This window comes from Stegodyphus dumicola, chromosome 12 (assembly GCF_044657685.1).
Source record: "Stegodyphus dumicola isolate Sdum_Otavi_A_Nest chromosome 12, ASM4465768v1".
Classification (NCBI taxonomy): domain Eukaryota; kingdom Metazoa; phylum Arthropoda; class Arachnida; order Araneae; family Eresidae; genus Stegodyphus; species Stegodyphus dumicola.
Genome location: NC_140779.1, coordinates 68,128,731 through 68,145,769, shown reverse-complemented (window position 1 = coordinate 68,145,769; position 17,039 = coordinate 68,128,731). Strand labels below are relative to the sequence as shown.

Genomic DNA, 17,039 nt, shown 5'->3' with positions numbered 1-17,039 from the left:
CACACACGTGCATACATTCATACATTTCTGAATCCAGTCCCAATAACAGAAGAGTACTGTGGAATTAATTATTGTTATTCATTTTAAAATTAAATAAAGAATAATTTTAATTGGTTTTTTATTAAAAAAAATCATTTTAGTTAAGAAAATTTTTCAGTTCTAGGAAGTGAATTATAATTTATTTCCAGTGTGAATGCAAATTGTTAAAGCTGCTTTTGTGCTTAATATCTATTGTTTACTAAATTATGTACATATTTTTTGTTCAATTTATCTGTCTATCTGTATTTGTATATATCATATATATATATGAAATATATCTATCAAATACATGTATGCCAATCAAATGCATATATAAAAGCTTGTAAAAAATGGTAGTGCATGAAAGTTTTTGCAGAAATGCTACATTTTATTTTTCAGGTGTTTTGGTTGTTATTTTTTTATGAAGAAGGGAGGTTATTAAAACCTGGGTAGTAGATCCAAGTGTGAAAGAATTATAAATGTCAGCCAGGATTGACTGACAGATTATTTAATTAAAAAAAATACCATACTTACTATGTGTTATAAATTTGTAATCAGAAATTAATAAATATCCTGAAGGTATTAGCTTATTCAGAACGTCTGTAAAATAGGAGCCTTAATTTTCTGTAATGTAGTATAGAAATCTTGGAAGCTCTACTACAGACTGTAATTATTAAAAATTTTAATAACTGTTTTTGTAAAGTAATATTTACTACCAGAGATTTATGAAGATGCGAGTTTAAACTTCTTCATATAGGCAGTTGTGATTGATATACATAAATTCAAAAATTTTCATTTGAGAATTATATTTGTAAACATGTATTCACTGATTCAGCATCCACAGTTTTGCTTATCGTCATTCATAAAGGCAGATAAAAATTTTTAAATAATCAAAATATTGCAGTTCAAAAACATGTCTGTCTTCTTTTTTCTTTTTAAATTTTTCCTACCTCTTCCTTATAGGAGTATTCATCAATTAATATTAGTCGCATATTGTTGCAGCTATTCCCAAAATGTATACTGTGAGTGCTTTGTAGCAGTATTGGTGGGCTGATTGTACTAGAAAAGTAAATTATTCTCATTTCTACCATTGCTGAAATAAAATGTTATGTGGTATAGTATAACAACTGCATTTCTTCATCTTATTTGTAGATTGCATTAAAAATATCACAGTACCTTAATGCCATGTATGAGAAAGAATATAATCAGCTGTACAATATACTATTTTACATTATTTTTGTAGTAAAATATTTTACTGTTGCAGTGTTTAATTTTGATAAATGATAATGTAATTCATCAGTTAAACTAACCAAAATCATGCATATTAACATGAATATCTGGTTTTGCGTAATATTCGCTGTTATTTGAGGTTTCAGGTATTTAAGAAAAGTCTTGGAATATATCACCTATAGGTATGAAAGTAGTATTGTATATTTTGACAATGAAGTAATTTTTTAATCATCATCCTCTCATACCATTCATAGTACAGGGTGATCAGCAAATAAGCCCTGATTTCAAAATTAAATATCTCTAAAACAAAGATCAATAGAATTATGAGGTAAACTGTACGTTCATTAGCAAAACTGTAAAAATGGTGTACAAAAGTTTAGAAAATTTAGTTACGAAAATCATTAACAGATGGCGCTCTGCGCTGAAAACTCTCTGAAAGGAGTATAAAAAACAATAAAGTAAAGCAGCCTTTGCAATCAAAATACAATTTTTTCAAAATGTTCACCGTTCGAAACAATGAGGTGGCGTAAACGAAAAATGAAATTTAACATCACGTCTTGCAATGTCTCAACGGAAATGGAATCACATGCAACACCAATCAACGATTCAAGCTCATCTAGAGTAGTGACAGGGTTCGTAGCGGTCCTTACAAGTGCTTATAAGTCCTTATATTTGAAAATAAAATATAAAGGCCCTTATAGGTGCTTGCTTTTTCTTTAAAGCCCTTATTTTTTTTTTTTTTTTTTTGTTTTTAGTGCTTATTTTTTGCTTTCAGTGCTTTTTTTTAATCCTTTGTTTTTAATTAACGCGCATTTTTTCCCCGTACCAAAGCCGAAACTAAATAAACAAACTTTTTCCTTATATGCAACGTCAGATGGTGAATCATACTCCCGAAAATTGCTTTTCCCCCCTTCCTCTGCATTAAGGTAACCTATGGTGCGCGCGAGAGTACACACAGGTGCACGTCGTTCTATTGGCCAAAGAATTGCGAAAACGTAGAAAATTCCGGTACATTCGGTATTCTTTTCCTCCCACACAAATACTTCACACGTTTGAATTTCTATCAAGATTTTAATAAATTTGCATTCTCGTTCCGCGTGGTCAGTTCATATTCGTGTTTATTATGATCCTTATGCTTATATTATGAGCATATTTATGAATATTTATAATAATATAATTGCAGTAACTGCTGAAGTATAGATAAGCTTCCAAAAATGGGTGTGTTTTTACACAGATTAGCTTTCTAAGGAATAATATTCGGAATGGCTTAAATAAAAGGAAAGTAATCGAATAGTCAAAATAATTTCATTTTCTTTGCCAATACATTATACAGTACGGAGGTTGGGAGTTTCTCTGCAAAATCTCTTATATTGAAGCAGCGGACTTTTTTTTTTTTTTTTTTTTTTGTCACTGTCCAATCTGGATTGAAAAGGACTAAAAGTTTTTGCGGTCTACCCAACCCAAGCGAAGACTAATTCTATTCCGGAAATTTAATACAGTCTGTTGAAAATTAGAATCAGAAACACCCCAGATTAGTAAGTCTTTCTTTTCCTTTATTTAGTTCTTCTTTCTCCGAATACCGACAGGTGTTGATTGCAATTGCGTAATATCACATATGGAAGAATTACGCCGCACGTATTGCGCAATAACGTTTGCGGTATTTTGCATTGATAATTAATTTTGATGTTCAGTGTGAGATTTGTTTATGAACACTTAAAAGAGTTTTACTGTGCTTTCTAAGCAGAATATTTCTCAGTTCCGTTGGTTTTTATATGATGCACAGATCGAAATGTCAAAATCATTTATTTAGCCTAAATTTAAATCTAAAGAACGGCTACAATCTCCCCCACTCCCCTTTTTCCAGTTACTATCCGGAAAATTCGGGAATTTCCGAGTATGCTGGTTAGTTAAGCTTTTACTGTTAAAGGATGACCGAATGAAGCAATTTCCCGTCTTCTGATTTCAGAAATATGCCTCTTTTTTACTTAAATTACTTTGCTTGGGATATATGTTAAGGGAAAACTGTTATGCAATGAAAATTTAGAAAATGTTCAAATTTTGATTTAAGTTAAATTATTTAAATATTAATATGAGTGGAAAAATAAATTGTATTTATTATTAGGTGCCAAACGAATACAATTAATATGGCTTATTATTATTTATTTTCTATATTTTCAACTGAAATATCATCATTAAATTTTGTAATATAGTTCTGCATAGTTTTTTTTCCCTCTCATTGTAAACTAATTCTGTAAATTGAATTGTCATTTAAAATTTAAAAAAAAATGTTAATTTTTTTCCATTGTTGAGGTAATGCTCATTCTCTTAATAAATATTGCGTTGCTCATATTTTAAATTACAAGTCTAATTTTTCTTTTAAGGTTATGCAGTTGTGTATAATGTAATTAGACAGGTGCTTATTTTTTCCTTAAAATGTGCTTGAAAAGTGCTTATAGGTGCTTATTTTTTTAACTAAAATGTGGCTATGAACCCTGAGTGAGATTGTTTCGACAGACAGTGTCTTTCAATGTGCCCCACAGAAAGAAGTCACAAGGACTCAGATCAGGAGAATATGGAGGCCAAGCTATTCCTTGTCAGTAAATTGCGGATAATATAATGCAGTTACTCTATTCCCAAAGTATTCATGAAGAAAGCGAAAAACTTTATCTGTTCGATGTGGTCAAGCCCCATCTTGCATAATCAGTCGATACCTGGTCGAGCCTCCAATGCTAGTTGAGTGCTGACAATTTGTTCCAAAATTGTAATGTAATGTTCAATAGTTATCTTTTCTCATACGAAAAAGGGTTTGATAATGCCTTTGGCGCATACCGCAGCCCATGCAGTAACTTTAGGTGAATGCAATGCTTTCTCTTCACACAAATGAGGATTTTCAGAACCCCGAAATCTCCAGTTTTGTTTATTAATGATTTCCATTCAAATGAAAATGTGCCTCATCTGTGAATCAAATGCAGCTCACATCAAATCTGTCATTGTCGATCATCGTTAGAATCTGGTTCGCAAAGTCACCCTTTGTTGCACAGCTTTTACGGTGACTTTGGATTTTGTATGGAAACAGTTGTAGGCTATTTTTTCATATTTTTTGTGGCTCGTGTACTTCAAACCTGTCTCTGATGCAATCCGTCAGATGCTTTTCCTAGGATTTTGCTGAACAATTCCAGAAACTTTTGCTGCATTTTCAGGAATGACTACAGTTTGCCTAGGCCCAATAATTTCCCTTTCAATCATCAGCCACGCTGCGAGTCCATTCTAATTTTGCGAAGAGCTTGTGAATGGTTTCACATTGGGTCCAACTGGAACATTGAATCGGTTTTGAAAACTGCAGTGTGTTGCCGTAAGACTGTGTTCTAATCGGTGAAATTCCAGGAACAAAAAAACACGTTGTTCAATGGAATACATTATTTTACTTTCTGTGCTAGCCTCTTTTCACTAGCCAACAGTCGTACTGATCACTTTCGACTTCGAAGGCTATTGATAGGTCATTGCAATTAGAGTGTCATCTCTTAACGATTTTCGTAACTAAATTTTCTAAACTTTTGTACACCATTTTTACAGTTTTGCTAATAAACATACGGTTTGCCACATAATTCTATTGATCTTTGTTGTAGATATATTTAATTTCGAAATCAGGGCTTATTCGCTGATCATCCTGTATTATATGTGTGTAACCAATTGTTTAATATGAACTCTGCTGCTAATATAAACTGTTGGACTAACTGTAGTAACGAGGGTGCCTTCTGGTGAGTAGCCAGAGAAATACTTCAATAAAAGCCAAGTGATTAACCTGATAGGTTGTGTCAGACTCTTGCTCTGTAATTTTCTTAAAGTTAAATATAATGTCTGTGTGTAACTTTAACCTGTTAATAAACAATTGTTACACTATAAAGGACTGTTTTATGACCTCATCCAAAACAACTACGATCACAAGTGTGCACTAAATTTGAATACTGTTATTATTAAAAAAGTTTTAATATTGACTATTTTTTCATGAATTTGGAAAAACAGTATAATATATAATATATATATCACTGATTGTTATGATTTACTGAAATGATAATATTAGATTTGTTTTATTTATTTCTTCTTTATTTAAATTTGTGGCCAGTGCATCTTGCATGCTTTTATTTAAGTTTTATTTAGTGGTTATTGTTACTTGTCTTTTAGAAATAGTCATTTGCCACTTGCGTTACAGCATTGTCTACTTAATTCATAGTGTATTTTTTTAGGATGGTATTGCTTCTTCAAAGAATTAATAAATATTTTGATTTTTAAATGTTGAGGGAAATGTAAAAATATTTTCAGTGTGCTAATGAACCATTATTTTATTAACTGCTGTAGAAAGAAAAGATCTTATTTTCTAACTACTAAAGTTAAGAAAAACCAGATTGTTTTGAATGTCATTTTCTCATGTAAGGCAATGAAATTCAGCATTTTTCATTTCAGACTAATGATAATTTAAATAAAATAAACAATTTTGAACTCTTAAAAGTTTCAGAAATGTTTATCATATCATTCAGAACTAAAGAAACAAAACAGAGAATGGGCTTCCTTTGAAATTTCTTTGTTTTGTATAGTGCAAGAGGATATTTAAAAGAATTAATTTTTTTTACTCTCAGAAATTATTTTTCCTTTTTGGCTGCCCATAAAAAATTGGTTGTGTTACATGTTTTATAATTTTAAGATTTTAAAAACCTGAAATTATATTATAGTTTTCTTTACTATAATTAGAACTGTTTTTAAAAAACACATTTGTATTTCCAGATAACCATTCCATTCCTACACAAATGGGAGGGAAAAGCATATCCATGCCTGCCAATCTGTCACAGTCAGTTGTAGAAAATCCCTGTGCCTCTGTAATAATTGCTCCACCAGCACTGCAAATAGTTCCTTCACAAGCACAAGTAACTACATGCTTTTTTTTTTTAAGTTCTAACGAAACTCAAAATTTTCTAAAAATCTGTTTAAATTCTCAACATATATTTTATTTCTTTTCTTTTTTAAACCACATATTGGGTATTTATTTCAGGAGCCACCAAAACAAGAATCTAGCTTTATCTCTAGGTTATTTAACAAAAGTTCAAATTCTAGTTCATCAAATTCAGTTAATGAAAGCAATGTTAAGAATGGTAAGTTACAAATTATATCTTAATTAGCTGTCAGTGTTAAAAAATATATTCATAGCTAACTACTTTATTTGAATAGTGGTGTATTTTTAATGCAGAAAATTGCAGTTGAGTATATGCTGTATATTTTGTTCGCATTTGTTAAAATTTAAGCCTTCAGGAAACAACCCAGTTGTACACTTTTTATATTCATGTATAAAAAGCCTAAAATAGAAATTGTGGCTTGTGTTTTTCATATAGGAATGAAAGATGAAGATAAAAACTGAGAATTTATTTATTCTTTAGACATTTATAAAATTTTATAATTTAAGCATATTTACTATTTATTTATTTTATATTTAACTATTTAACAAATTTGTTCAAGTATAATGTAAATATAATATTCCTGAAATTTCATTTCTATCTTTTTATTGTTTGATTGCTATCAGATGATTTTTTATAAATAAATAAAAGATTAGAAAAAATTTTAATTAAACAGAAGAAATTGTAATTCAGAATTTTATTCTAGAGTGCAAACCTGTATTAAAAGAAACCTATCTGAATTGAAAGAAAATTTAATCCTGCTAAATTACTATTCTGCAAGAAGTAATAAGTTCTCTTCCAGATATGTAAATTTGTTCAAGAAGTATGCATACATAAACATAATCAAGTAACAAAACGTATATGAAATTGTAATAGAACTTGCTCTGGCACAAGTTGCTTTGATAGTCCTGAACATATACTTTTCCAAGGAGATATGGTTGTGGGGTGACTTTTGAAAAACAATCTTAATATGTTTTCTAGGGATCTCAAAACTGATTGTGAGAAACATCATTTAAAAGTGGAAGACAAATGGTACTATGGAACAAAATTTTAACCTAGAAGACTATGCTAATTGAATAATCATAGCAAGGAATTCTTGGCATAGATCTGAAAAAGAATCATTATTCCTTTCTATTAGACTTTGCATGATATCAGCTATTACCTGCAAACATATGCCATATTGTGCAGTCTGATGACTAATAGTAGATACAGTAATTTTTAGCTTGTTATTCGTAAGAAATAGAAAATTTTGAAAAGTTATAGAGTGACGAATCATGCTTCAAAAATTTCTATTTAGATGAATGTGCATGGGTATGGCATTTACATGGAAAGTCTGCTTTTCTATGAACTGCAGTATTCCATGTGTGGAATTCAATGTTTGCACTTCCGATACACTGGGCCTGTTGGAAAGAATTAAGCATTACTCTGTTTTACCTCTGTGTTATAAATTCTGAAAGATATATTAGCAATTTAGATATTTTAATTATTATTACAGAACAAAATTTTGAAGCAGTTCTTTGTTTCTATCATCATAATCTGGTCTTATCAAAACTTAATATGAAGATAAAAAATTGCAAAAATTAAATTCACCAACTATTCCAGTTGACATACCTGAGAAATGAGCTGGGATATTGAATTAAGTTCCAGTTGAGAATGCTTTTCTTTTAGAGATTTTAACTGAAGAATTGAAGTAAATCCCAAGAGATATATGATAAGAATTGATTGAAAGTGTGCTTAGAAGTGTCAAAGCAATCATGTGATGAAAGGTGGTCCTAAATGTATAGATTTTGCAAAATATTTTCCCTTCTAACCTGCATGTCTGCTTATTTTAGGCAATATAATATTGGGTTTTAACGAAAGTTTCCCGCCACCACAAATATCCTCAGTGTAGACAGTTTGCATTGTTTAATCATATTTTGTCAAACAATTTTTGAGATTTGAAAGAGACTTGCTTTAGAACACTGTATTATGAAATTTGTAAAAAAAAAAAATGTCGTTATCATTAAGTACAAGGTGTCTGAAATGGAACTATCATGCTACCAGATTAGAACCATCATTTACATCCAGTTCTGTAGCAAAAATTCAGCTACAGAATGTCACTAAATCAGCTTTAGGTACTAATGTTGTATCATATGACACTGTGAAGGTTTGGTACTGAAAGTTCAAAAACAAGGCCTATGACATTCAAGAAGCAGAATGCTGTGGATGGCCTGCTGATGTTGATGAAGCCTGCCTGCCAGAACTTATTAAAGAAGATTAGTATGCAATCTCTTGAGAGCTTGCTAAAAAGTTAGACATTAGTGCCATGTCCATTAGCCATGTTATGCATCACATAAACTTGATGTACAAGTTCAGTTGCTGGGTACCTCATGAGCTGACTCAAGCAGGTAAGGACAGACATGTCTGGGCCTGCACTTATTTGGTAGAAAATCAATGCAAGGAAAAAATCATCACTTGTAATAATCACTTGTAATAAAGTCAATTTACTTCAACAACGCAGGCCGAAAAAGGGGTTGGTTTGTACCCAGTTATTATGTCAGCAGTGTCGCTAAGTGCAATTTGACTAACAAAGAAGTCATTCTTTGTATCTGGTGGATTGCCATGGTATTATCTATAAAGAGTATCTGGAAAAAAGGTAAAACACTCGACAGTAAGTTGTACAATGAGATGCTAGTCCATGCTGACACTGCTATCAAGGGAAAATGTCGAACTGAGTTCCAGTGCAAAAAGTTACTGTTCCATCAAGATAATCAAGACTGCATGTGTCTGCATTCACCGGCTGGACTCTGTATAGACTCGAATGGGATCTTCCACCATACCCACCATATAGTCCCAACATCGCTCCTTTATATTTCTGCCTTTTTCTCACACCTGCAGCTACATCTTGGTGCTATTTTTCATTCTGCACAGGACATCTGTGAGGTTAATCTGTTTTTGAACTTGCAGACACAAAGTTTCTGGACTGGAAAAACTATCAAAATGTTGGCAGAAAATCATAAATTTGGGTGGTGATTACAACCCACACTAAAGTTACTATTTTCATGGTTTTTACCCCCCTAACTTTATTAAGAATGTTTTTTTGGTGGAAAGCTTCCACTACAACCAGATATATATATATTATTGCAATTTTCAATTCGAATATAATAAGGATTTCATTTAGCATCAGTGAATATCATAGTGGTTTCAATCAGCATTGTTTTTACATTATTTTATTACTTATAAAGGTGTTCTTAAATTGAGAATGAAGGATCATGGCTATTTTTTCCCATAGTATATAGCAATATTATATATATATATATATATATATTCAAGAAGTAATTTCTGAAGAAAAATAGTCCATAGAATTATGCCTAGGAACCTTGGCGGTCAGTTATCAAAATACCGTAATTTCCGGAAGAAAGGCCACACTCGAGAAAAATGGCGGGAAAAAAATTAAAATTACACAGAAACGCTGCATCAGTGTAAATGCTGCAATAGATTAAATTGTGCTTGACATCGTCGTGGGCCGTATAGATGCAAAATCTCAACCTAAGTCCTGATATACGACATATCAGTTAAGAAAAATGTATGAAATGAAATTATAACTCAAAAATAAATTAAAGGTAAGAAATGTCGAAAATATATTTACATTCACATATATACTTATATTTACCTACTAAAGAAGTCCATATTTGTAATACTCAGACTATATTATAAAAAATGTTGCAACAACAATATATTAAATTTGGATGACAAAAGGAAATTTTAAATTTTACTTACAAAAGGAATTACAGCAAACTATACATCATATGAAGCCATAAAAATCTGATTCTTCACTATCTGAATTAAAAAGATTCAGTAAATTCTTCCAGATCGTCACATCGTCACACAGGAAAAGTCTTCCAGATCGTCACATTCATCCTCTTGGTTTACAGTCTCTTTATCTAAGGACATAATTTCAGCTTCTTTGAACCCTGCTGTTATTGACGATGTTTTTACCAATTTCCACGTACTTCTTACCCATTTTGCAACTTCTTCATAAGATGCCCTATGCACTTTACCGCTTTTGGTATACGTATGTAATCAGGGTTCGTAGCGGTCCTTACAAGTGCTTTTAAGTCCTTATATTTTAAAATGAAATATAAAGGCCTTTATAGGTGCTTACTTTTTTTAAAAGCCCTTATTTTCTGTTTTTAGTGCTTATTTTTTACTTTTAGTGTTTTTTTTAATCCTTTTTTTTTTTTAATGAACGCACATTTTTTCCCCGTACCTAAATAAACAACTTTTCTTCCTTATATGCAATGTCAGATGGTGAATCATACTCCCGGAAATTGCTTTTCCCCCACTTTCTCTGCATTAATGTAACCTATGGTGCGCGCGAGAGTACAGACAGGTGCATGAAAATTCCGGTACATTCGGTATTCTTTTCCTCCCACCCAAATACTACACATGTTTGAATTTCCATCAAGATTTTAATAATTTGCATTCTCATTCCGCATGGTCATTTCATATTCGTGTTTATTATGATTGTTATATTATGAGCATATTCATGAATATTTATAATAATATAGTTGCAGTAACTGGTGAAGTATAGATAAACTTCCAAAAATTGGGTGTGTTTTTACACAGATTAGCTTTCTAAGGAATAATATTTGGAATGGCTTAAATGAAAGGAAAGTAATCGAATAGTCAAAATAATTTCATTTTTTTTTCTGCCAATACATTATACAGTACGGAGGTTGGGAGGTTCTCCCCTTTCTCCGCAAAATCTCTAATATTGAAGCATCGGACTTTTTTTTTTTGTCACTGTCCAATCTGGATTGAATAGGACTAAAAGTTTTTGTGGTCTACCCAACCGAAGTGAAGATTGATTCTATTCTGGAAATTTAACGCAGTCTGTTGAAAATTAGAATCAGAAACTCCCCAGATTGGTAAGTCTCTTTCTTTTCTTTTATTTACTTCTTTATTCTCCGAATACCGGTAGCTGTTGATTCCGATTGCGTAATACACATGTGGAAGAATTACGCCGCACGTATTGCGCAATAACGTATTGCACTATCGCAATAACATATTGCGCAATAACTTTTGCGGTATTTTGCGAAGATAATTAATTTTGATGTTCAGTCTGATATTTGTTTATGAACACCTAAAAGAGTTTTACTGTGCTTTCTAAGCAGAATATTTTTCACTTCTGTTGGTCTATTTTTATGTGATGCACATATTGAAATGTCAAAATCATTTATTTAGCCGAGAAATCTAAAGAACGGCTACGATCTCCCCCACTCCTCTTTTTCCAGTTTATCCGGAATATTCAGCAATTTCTGAGTATGCGGGTTAGTTAAGCTTTTACTATTAAAGGATGACTGTTAGAAGCAATTTCCCATCTTCTGATTTCAGAAATGTGCCTCATTTTACTTCTTTGTACGAAGTAAAAAGGAAGTATTGTAATCGCGAAAAGTTTCAGGCAGCACATTTCAACGAAAATATTTTGACCGATATCTAATGAAACCGCTATCGAAATAAATTTTGACCGTTATTGAATGCAATTTAACGATGTTTTTGCGTGATATCTGTACGTAAGGACAGAATAAAATACTCTTTTCCTTGAAAAAAATTATAAAACTGCTTTAAAATTAATTCTGAAGAGAATTTTTCGTGGCGTCTGTACGAACGTATGTACGTACGTGTGTACGTAGTACGTACGTATCTCGCATAACTCAAAAACGAGTAGCCTCAGAACGTTGAAATTTTGTATATAGGACTTCTATAACATGTAGATGTGCACCTCGTATTTTGGTTGCAATTGGCCGCACCAAATGTGTATAAATATATTTATATATACATCCACTCTGTTACCCGCCTCAGTGATCTCAGTTTCTTTACTCTTATATGTTGGTAAATTGTACATTTTTTGCTTTAAAAATGATTGAATTATGTTGTTTTTATCTTCCGGTTAAGGATTGTATGCCTTTAGTAAATCTGTGTGCAATATTTTAGAATTATCAGCAATTTTAAAGTTGTTTAATTGCCGCTAAGCCTTTTTTAATGGCGGCCATTGATGTTTACATTTGAAACAGGAGACTAGTGGATTTGTTGCCAATCTAGAGAAACTTAGCTTCACAACAACAAAGATAACACCTTCATTTATTATTTAAATCATGCTTAATCCTTTCTGGAATTTTTTTGAGGAAATAAGCGTTTAAGATTTACTTCGTGATTTTTAATATAGATATTTTGAGTTTTTATGTATTTTTGCCTTCTCGCGAAGTGAGAACTGAATTAATTAAATGAGAAATACTCAATCTGTGAAAAACTGTTTCTTTTTTGTTTTGTTTGCTTAATTTCTTTTATACATCATTCTAGCTTTATTATAGTATTTGAATAGAACATGTGGCAACGATTAGATAATTCTATTCTTTAAATGATATAAATTTTGTGCATTATGAGTTAAATATGAACGAAATATATAAGTTAACTGTTATATAATTATCGGATTATATAACGGTTAACTTAGTTTCCGTTATAAAATTATAATATAAGTTAACTGTTATATAATTATTAATACTGTTAAAAGTCACTGAACACTGGTAGTTCGGTCCAAGGTTTGAATCCCACGAATGGGCTGGCTGCATGGGTGTTTTTGTGGTTTTCCCTGTGTGTAACGTGTATACGAGCCAGTTTTCCTTCGAAAGTCCTCCACGAAGGCATCCTTTCCCTTAGATAGCCCTAGGGTGCTTTGCCGTAATTAAATAAACCAAACCAATCATGACATTGATAAATTTCAATTATTTTTTATTTCAGCTTTTACTATAATTTCCCATGTCTGTTTCCTCATATGATAGAATTACTGAGCCAGATTAAATTTAAATTAAATTGTATAATCTTTGACTACTAGTCCACATTTTTAGTTTGAATTTGACTGTTCTTGTTTAATTACATCACCGTGAGCTGTAATTGATTTTGTTAGCATCAGAACATGCCTTTATGCTCTAAGTTCTGTTTGAATAAGAGGCTGATTTAAACCTTTGTCTGATATTGTAGTTACTTTCAGACATAATGATAATTTGCTTCATGTCTGTCGGGGGTTTGGGACTATTTAACTTTTACCAGATCAAGTAAACCCTCATAGGTACATTGTGCAGAGGTTGACAAGTTAGGAGATAAAGCTCGCAGAAACTAGGGAGAGCATTGGTTAGCATATTGAGACAAATCTCTAATTGTTAGAAAAGATACTTAAAGAGAAGGAAATCATTATAAACTATCCAAAGTGTTTGGGAAGGCTTCAAATTAAAATGACGGATAAATATTTTGTTGAGTGTTGTTGTTACAAAATGTAAATGTTTTGTAGCTTCTAATGTGTAATTATCCTAATATTGTTTAAGAATCAATGTCATAAATTTTATGTATTTCAAACTGTGAAATTTTATTAGATTTTGATTTCAATAGGTTTTTTTTAATGAATATTGTTAAAAAATAAAATTTAATAATGGCCTTGTAGATCCATAATGACTAAGGTTATCTAATTATTTATAACTAACTGCTTACCCTTAAAAATTATCTCTACCTGTTAAAGCCTTTCATTAATAAGATAAAACACAAAAATATAAAAATTTAAGTAAAACTTATTCTTTGCATTTAGTGAAACTTAAAATGATACAAAACAACTTATCACCTCTGGTGCTTTAATGGCTGATTGGAACCATGAAGTATATATTATCTGGTTACATCCCCTGAAACTCTACACGAAGCTACGACACTAACTGCATCAAACAGAGCCTGACTAACATTCAACACTTGCCCAACCATGCCTAGATCAGCCCTTTCAGGTTTGTTCTAATCAGCTGGTCTCTCTCTAGACAAGCAGCAGCAGTGACAACATTCAGTCTTTTGTTATGAATCATGTTGATTATGTTCTTACATCTCGTTTTAACCTATGCCATGTGACATAAAATCTACCTGCCATTTACTAAATCTCTAGACTGACCAAGTATGTGACAAAATGAAGCATTAAAAAAATCAATATAAAGCTAACTGTTAGTAAAATGTAAATGTCACTTATCTTCTTTCAAATATGTCCAACTATTATAAGTGTAAAATATTTAACGCTACTTGATAAATTGCATAAAGTTTATTTTATTCTCAAACTTATTAATAATTATGTTAATTAATTCTTGTTTAGTAATAATGCATACTACTTAAGGATCTATTTTCTTTTTAGGATGGTATTACAAAAGTGAAATTCAGGCATGGATAATATTTTTAACTGAATTTATTCAGTTCCCATTTGCTCATAGGTCCTTAATTTTTTCATTAATGGTCCTTTAAAAGTACTTAATTTCCGTGTGCAGAAATGTGTACGAACCCTGAGATAGCTTACATATGGGTAATATTCAATACTGATGTTTTGGTTCTGTTGAAATACTGGTCACTTTCAGATTATTGTCTTAGAGAAGTAATTGTCTTGAGAGCATTTATTGTAATTCTGTATTAATGATTATGTGACAAATGCCATGTGAATTTGTGCCAGATTTCCACATTATATCATAAGCTTTTCTGGATATTATATACATTAATATCAGGTATCTAAAAAAGTTTGTGCTGTAGTTTTCAGTGCAAAATAATGATCTAGTAATTCTGTGCATCCTTCGACACTGGCATGTTCACTTCAGAACAACACGACTGACATGCCTTGCAATTCTGCATTGGGTGACTATTGATGGGAAGTCAATATTTGAAGTCATCCCAACAGGGAACTTTTTTGAATACCTGATAGAATGAAGAAATACTTATATAGCATTACAAATTGTTTAAATCAATCAAATTTAATAAAAAATACTGATATCTTATCAAGTTTACATAGTTATCTTAGAAAAGCAGATTCCAGTCTTTTCTCTTCAGTTTCCAATTTATTTAAAGGTTTTATGTTATCATAAGAAAAATTTAAATATCAAATATATTTGTTGTTTCAGTGCATAATTCTTTTAAGTTTTTAGTACCGTATTTGACGGCATATAAGACGCATGTTTTTTTCCTATATTTGGTTTCAAAAAAGTTACCTGCTTCTTATACATGAAGAACACAGATTAACTTTCAATACTGAATGCTATTTTTAGCCCGGATAAAGGTCTAGACACGCATAACTTTTTCTACATCTGCCATAATTATTTCGAGCATGCGTGAAATATCTGTCGCCAAAATGCACCAAAGCTCGAAGCTGATGTAGAAGTTTGAACAGGTTTGACGGTCACGTTACGTCTATGGAGCCTTTCCTTCTTTACATAGACATCCTTTGACTCATCTGACACACGTGTCGCTATTGGTGCTACTCTGTATAAATGTATCATTATCAGTGCTTAAAACTGTTTGTTTAAAAAATATACCCTGGAAAATATGACTACAGGAAACAAAAGATTAAGCTATACAATTCAGTATAAACTAGGAGTGTTGAACTACGCCAAAGTGCATGGAAACAGAGCAGCAGCAAGGCATTTCGGTTCACCACCTTCCGAAAAAAAATAGCTTGCCGTTTGTTAATTTTCCTTAATAAAAATATGTTTGGTAATTGCACTCAATGATTGTTTATTTGGCTTTTACGAAACGTGAGAACTAAAAGAAATGACATTTTAAGTTATTGTGGTACCGCGCTGTCACACGGACTATTGAAACTTTTTTTCCTTGTGTGTGGCCTTCTAAATAAGGGTGCATCTTATATGGCAGTGCGTCTTACATGCCATCAGATATGGTACTTTTTTTTATTTTTATTTACTTATTTATCATTTAAATAGAATCACCACAACAAAATATGCCAGTAGTCCCTGAGAGCAATATGGCAAGCGTAGATGATTTTGTGCCTGAAGATGCTGATCATACTTTTAACTCATTTCTGGAAGATTCTCCTAAAAATACAGCTTCAGAAAAAGTTTCTGATGTTCCTGAGCCAGAATCTGAGAGGTAACGGATTGAGCATATATATTCATTACTTTTTTCCCAGAACTTTTGCATTCCACTTGTACAGAATCTTAAGAAAATGTAATGTGGAAACACATTGGATATATTCATATTCAAATAAATGAAAAATTGTTATGCCTCACATTGCTTTCACAGGCAATTATAAAATTCTTGTTTAAATGTGAACTTTAATGTTTTAGTGTGAATGCATATCACTGGTATCTGATATTCCATGTTTGGAATATGTAATCAAATCACCAAATTTAATGATTAATACCATAATAACTTTTTTTGTTTCAATTTAATTTGATTATTGAGTACATCTAATTCTTAGTACACGTATTTTTATCTTCTTTTTGTAAAATGTAATTTAATTTAAAATATGTATTTTAATTTAATAAAATGCATCTTTTTGGCATCAGAGGACTCGGTTCTCAATTTTTTTTATCATTATTGTAGACATTTCAAACAAGGAGGTTAGAATAAATGGAGTAAGCCTTATATCTCCTATTCAATGAAAATGAAGCCATGAAACATCACGGTATGATGTCACGAGTTATCTTGGTCATTGCCATAGATGGACTTCTGATTGGTTTTGTTTACATTCCAATCGATGTTGTCTACATGTTTGCTGCTTATCATAAATTTAATACTTAACATAAATAATTTTCTACTTAGTGTATAGAAAAATCACAAGAACTGTAAATAACTGTTTCAAATTTAATAAACTCTAGGTATGTGAAAATGCATAAATAGAAACTAGAAGAGAAATGTATACAAGATAAAACCTAGAATATCAGTAAAGATTTGCTTTCAAAATTGGTGTCATTTTATTTAAAACTATATCTTGTATGTTATGCAACAGTATGTTTTGTTTACATACATAACATGGCGCCCATGACAAGTCATGGCAAATCGCCA

General features: G+C 31.4%; 1 protein-coding gene across 2 annotated transcripts in view; it reads left to right on the top strand.

The window, feature by feature from the left end:
- LOC118201934 (rab-like protein 6) overlaps positions 1-17,039 on the top strand; it is a 100,529-nt gene that overhangs the window by 49,994 nt on the left and 33,496 nt on the right. For both annotated transcript variants that reach the window (XM_085806519.1, XM_035374090.2), the window contains exons 10-12: positions 6,028-6,167; positions 6,293-6,392; positions 15,956-16,121. In XM_085806519.1, coding sequence (XP_085662645.1) covers positions 6,028-6,167; positions 6,293-6,392; positions 15,956-16,121 — 406 coding nt within the window. The remainder of the gene's footprint in view (positions 1-6,027; positions 6,168-6,292; positions 6,393-15,955; positions 16,122-17,039) is intronic.